At 39.6% G+C, this 6,000-nt stretch overlaps 1 protein-coding gene across 2 annotated transcripts in view; it reads left to right on the forward strand.

Moving 5' to 3' along the window:
* The window catches only part of LOC115100246 (dimethylaniline monooxygenase [N-oxide-forming] 3-like), a 69,425-nt gene extending 66,676 nt beyond the window's left edge, over nucleotides 1-2,749 (forward strand). For both annotated transcript variants that reach the window (XM_029618614.1, XM_029618615.1), the window contains exon 9: nucleotides 2,114-2,749. In XM_029618614.1, the coding sequence (XP_029474474.1) occupies nucleotides 2,114-2,450 (337 nt within the window). In that variant the 3' untranslated portion in view covers nucleotides 2,451-2,749. The remainder of the gene's footprint in view (nucleotides 1-2,113) is intronic.
* The last annotated feature ends 3,251 nt before the right edge of the window (nucleotides 2,750-6,000 follow it).

The raw sequence follows: 6,000 nt of genomic DNA on the forward strand, positions 1-6,000 counted from the left end.
CAAATAATAATTAAGATCATCTACATTCAATAAACTCTAATTGGTTTACAGCAGTTGAAGACAAGAGCGTAAACAACATATGATGAGTATTGCTGACAACCTCAATTATTTCGCTATGAAATAAACACAAGTTATTAGGGGTCTTCTTGGGAAAAAACTTTGTTTTGTTTTGTGCTTCATTTCTGCATTTCAACAGCTTCAAAATCATTTTAGTGTATACTAAAAAGTAGACATGTAACCAAATAAAATGTTATTTTTAGCACTGTTTAGATCAGAAACAACAAAAATATAAACACCACATGTTGTAATTTCTGCTAAATTGTTTGTGCCCGCTGTGATTTCCCTGTCATTTAGAAACAACAGCGCACCCCTACAAATTATCCCTTCAGCAACATCTTCCAAAGGACTTACATCCAAGGTCCCTTGAGCTCATGAGCTTTTTGGCATTGGGGCTGATTGAGTGACAAATTTAGCTTTCAGTCACCTCTAGATGCTCTCGGTGCTGGCTCTGGCACATCAGTAGCACCTGGGGACAGCTCTGGAAGCTGTCCCCGGGTGCTACCCACACCCGGGGTGTAGGTTGCTGCCCACAAAATTTTGCCATCCTAGATCTAGGCCTAATAGGCCTGTGTTGGAAGCCAGGCCAGAGTCTCTCCCCTGTACTGAAATATACTGCTACTCTGTCATTATCAATCCTTCATTTCTTCAATGGTTTGAGGCTCTGGTCCTTCAAATTACAGTTCACAACATCCTACAATTTATCCCGTAATTCTCTGTATACCAGAAGTACCGATTTTGTGCATGCACAGTTCCTTGTAATTCTGTTAATAGATATTCATCAGAACTGTGGTGGAATCAAGTATCTTAGATCGCCAACAAGAAGAAGGCTATCTGAAGCTACAGTATAGTGCAAGTGAAAAAAAGAAGAGACAACAGTTCCATTTCCTGTTATGTTCAGACTTGAAGTACTACTTTTTTTTAAACTCTTTATTTACAGATTTTCATTTATACAAGACAAAAGAATACTTGTATAATGGAAACAATGAGGTCTCAAAGAAAAATATTATTATATGAAATCAAATTATCTAAAGGATAATCATTAGATGAGAACCACAAAAACCTTGATACAACAAAAAAAGAGAAAGATAGTAGTGGGGCAAAATACAAAAGGAAAACACCAGGAAAAAGAAAAGACTGTAGACTTAATACAAAAACCTACCCAAATTTATAGAACGAATAACTAGGTGGCATAACATCCAGCATTTTCTTAGCATCTAAGAAGAACCTTAATTGATCAGGACCAAAAAAATCATACAATCATTATGATATTTAACAATGCATCTGCAAGGATACCATAAAAGAGAAGAAGCGCCAATAGCTATAGTTTCTTGTCTCAAAGTGAGAAAACCATATCTACTCTCTTGTGTAGAATGAGAAATGTCAGGGAAAATTCTAACTGCTTGACCATAAATGAAGGAATTAATTATGAAAATATGACTTCGTAATTTTCCCTTTATCATAGTCAGAAATAACAGAAACAAGTAAAGTACAGCGTTCAATCACTTCATGTCCAGAATCTTCAGGAAAAACAGTCAAGTTGAATGGGTCTTCTCCGTCTGAAGACTGACCAGGCCCAGGAGCAGTAGGACAAGATGGAGTGGGGAAAAAGGAAAAGATAAGATTTCCAGGAAATATTTCTTCAAAGTTGTAATAGGAAGTTCCCCCATTATTTTAAGAAAATTATCCAATCTTAAGTTGAAACGCCTATTCCAATTTTCAATGGCTTCAATTCTCCATGATAAAAGTAGACGGTCTTTAGAGACGGAAGGGTCAAACGCAGGAATATCCTTGATATCTGAATCCAAGGATTGGATTTTAATATTCATACCAGGTATCTGTTCCTCATGTTGTTTAATTAAATGCAAAGAGAGTGATCAATGTTAGCAGAGCCTTCCTTTATAGATGCACCCAATGCTGCTGTTAGTTCCCAAACTGCTTCCGTTGTCACAACGGCCAGTTTCACTGGGGAAAGCTGAAGATTGGCCTAAAATTGTACCAGTTAAACTGCATGAATAATAATTTGAACATTTCCTTGTATATTTTTTTTGGACAGGTTTGGGCAGAGCGATACTTTACAAACTGATTACGTGGTGTACATCAACGAGCTCACCTCCTTTATAGGGGCCAAGCCTAATCTGCTGCGTCTCTTCCTGACGGACCCGAAGCTCGCCTGGGAAGTGTTCTTTGGACCCTTCAGCCCTTACCAGCTTCGCCTGACTGGACCAGGGAAGTGGAACGGGGCCAGAAAGGCCATCTTAAACCAGTGGAATAGAACAATACAGGCCACAAAAACACGTGCTGTGGCTAGGTCTACTTGTGGAGTTTTCCCTTGGCTGCGATTACTGGCTCTGTCTGTGGTTTTCTTGGCTGTTATCCTTATGCTGAAGTAGCATCTTTCCACCTGCTCACAATGTCAGACTGGCATTGCTTTGTAGAAAGAAGAGCAGTCTTCTGCTCTGGCTATAATTATATATGTAACCTAAAGAAATAGCAGCAAAACTGTCCTAATAAAGGAAAATAATTTTTCCATACTATCATACAAAATTTAAAAAGCATGATTAATGAATGACACATTGTAAATCTATCACAGTCTCTCATAACCCAGATCAAAAGAGAAGGCATGATCATAAATCTTCAATACAAAGTGAATGGAATTTCAAGCAATCAATAAAGCACATGCAGGTATATGGTAAAATAATTATATAAATGCACTCACAGGATATTCAGATTTTCTAAAGGCAGCAGTTATGTAAGGACTAGTCAAAAATAACGGGCTGACATAGCCTCCCATGTGTGCCTAGAGACTCAAAGCATGCTCCTCTTCCCCACTCCTACCTCTCTTACTGTGGCTGCCATTGCAGCCCGTATGGACCTCTTGATCCCCCATGGCCATTTTGTCCACCCTGCAGCCCACATGGGCTGCTGCTTTTTCCAGCTGTCGCGTGTACTGGCAGGAGGCATGGTGCTTCCGCATCACATGGCAGGGCCTGCGTCACACAGTGGAGCTGGCACTGTGCAAGATCTGGAAGCCCGCCCCTCAGCTCCCCCAGCAGGGCTGAATGGTGCACAGTAGGGCTAGCGCCATGCAAGACTCACAGGCTCGCCCCTCAGCGCCCCCAGGGCAGCTTTTAATGGTAGGGGGGCAGATGGCATGCAGAGCTGTGTTCCATGCACCGTCCACCCGCACATGCACAGCTGGGGACACAGTGAAACAAACAGCACGTGAACAGACCAAATAACTGATATACAGTTGTGTGCAAAAGTTTAGACACCTTGGTCAAACTGCACGTTTCAATAAATCTGTAAGTGAACAGAAACTGAGCCAACCTCTACATGGCATAAAGTTAATCACATCCACATAAAAAAAAACAAAAAACATATATATATATATATATATATATATATATATATATATATATATATATATATATATATATATATAACTGTAATAGTAAAATATTACAATAGATTAAAAAAGAGTGAAAACACCATTGTCATGAAATGTAAAACATGAAAAAATAATCATAACCTGAACCACTGGAAAAAAAAACACTCTGAAAAAAATGTTTATTCACAGTTAATCAAATTGTTTAAAAAAAACCATATACTATTGTGAGTAACTAAATAATAATATATTAAATCTTACATCCTCAAAAGGTTGTCATGCTTCTGACAAGTTGCAGAGCTGTATTTCTCTAGTTCATCAAGCCAGAAGTGTGGTAATGTGGCCAGAATTAGCATCACAACATGTTTAAAAAAGATCCCTACCTGAGCTCATGAATCACCGAGCACAGTGGCTTCATCGGGGGAAATCTTGAATTAAATCACCCAATCCTTATCTGGCAAACACTTAAAACAGGGGCTTGAATCTTCTTATGAATGTTAGAAGTCTGTGGGACATTAGCCAAATATTTGTACATGTTCAAAATAACAGAGCCACTTTCAACTCCCTGTCCAGCCCATGTGATTCAAGCGGGAATTGTTCAGCTCATCCATAGCATCGCTGCACGGACTTCAACACAAACACAGTAGGAATCATTTTTCTAAACAATTTGAGAAATTGTAAGGAAACGTTTTTTTCAGTGTTCTTTCAGCGGTTCAGGTTATGATTACTTTTTCAACTCCTTCGTCTTTTACATATTATGACAATGGTCTTTGTCCATTATCTTTTCACCCTTATTTAATCTGTTGTCATTTTTTTGTGATTCAAGCTACTTATATATTTTTTTTCACATGGATGCAACCCCATACTTTTCTTACAAAGTTAAACTCAATGTTTTTCTGTCTATTCCAATGCATATGTAACGCCTGTCCTGGTCAGGCGGGAGGATGCATGGGGAAGGTCACAGACCATGCAAGACCCCATGAACTCCTGGGGTTTCCACTCGGGAGGTGGGAGAAAGACTTTGCTTATCCAGGCCCTTAGGGTTTTCTTCATTCTCATGGGCTCCTTTGCACACCAGTTCACTCGCACCACAACTCATTCTTCACTCCAGAGCAGGTCTGTGACCTCCCAACCTTGCTCCTACCTGTCCCAAAATGATTCTGATTAGCTCTGATTTATTGCTAACTGCTTATAATTCCTGCAATACAGCAAATAAATCATTTTTTAAAGGAGAAATCTGCACTAATTACTTACCTAACCATGAAGGGAGTGATTGAAATGAGTTATACCCCGTTGTCAGAAGACTCCCAGCAGATTCAGTGCTGGAATTGATTGATGTAATGCTAGCCTGCATGTACATAGTTTTTCGATTCCTTGAAGCCTTTTGTAAAAAAAACTATGGGGGTCATTTTTCAAAATGCGGTAAGGCGTTTTCGCATGCGTTAAGGGCTTATTGCATGCGAAAACGTGTTTAACGCATGCGATCGCACCATACGATATGGTGCGATGCAAATTCCAAAAATGGGAGGAGTAGGCTCCCTGTGAAGAGTATTGCACAGCCATAACACAGATTTTTAGCTACACCTTTTTCAAATGTGTTAGCGGCTGTGACCATGCGGAAAGGGTTTATCTCCATTTGTGATGTGTCCTGTATGGCTTATTTCAGAGGATTTGAAAAGAAAAAGAGAAAGAGAGAGAGAGAGAGAGGCCATAATAGCATGTCCCATACATAGGTATTTGTATCCCTAGGATAGGGCCACCTAGTAACTCGAGGTGGGGATTAGGTAAGAGTGTAGGGGGTTAGGGGCCACTTTCACATTGTACATGAGACGTACGAACAGAACAGTGCTCTCTTGTGAGGATTGGCTGGCCTTCGGAGTGAGGAAACGCACTCCAAGATGAGATTTGGGCAAGGGTCTCTCAACCTAGCCTGATGTTACCCAGGTAGAGAGTCCATCAAGCAATAAATACTACATTAGCATAAAACACACCCCTTTTGCTATCGCATGTGGTACTTACCACATTTTGATAAATCCAGGCCTATGTTGGCTATTGAATAACTCAGACACTCTTCTCTGCTGCCTACATCGTATCTGTAGAGGGGGAGATTAATCTTAAGAAATATGTCAAATTTATTTTAATTTTTTCTATACCGGCATTCGTGAGGGTATCACATCATGCCGGTTTACAATAAACAGTGGGGTGATAAACGGAAAACAGTGAACGGTGCTAAAACAATAATAAAGTTAGTTACAATAAAACGGAGGCGTAAAACTAGGAGCGAGAAAAAATAATAGGAACTTTAACATCGAGTATTAACCTGAAGTATGACGGGGTACAGAATAAAGCATTTTGTGATTTGCAATGACATGTTCATTTGAGGTAATTGCGGTTTTAAACATAAGGGTGGAAAATAGAAAGGTAGAGTTTTTTACATAGGGGTAGAGATCAGAAGTAATGGTTTTCTGGATATTGGTAGTGCTCGAAGGTAGGTTGTTAGGTGAGTAATGAATTTAATCTGAGTCTGGGAAGGCTTGTTTGAAAAGCCACGTTTT

This window comes from Rhinatrema bivittatum, chromosome 10 (assembly GCF_901001135.1).
Source record: "Rhinatrema bivittatum chromosome 10, aRhiBiv1.1, whole genome shotgun sequence".
NCBI classification, from domain to species: domain Eukaryota; kingdom Metazoa; phylum Chordata; class Amphibia; order Gymnophiona; family Rhinatrematidae; genus Rhinatrema; species Rhinatrema bivittatum.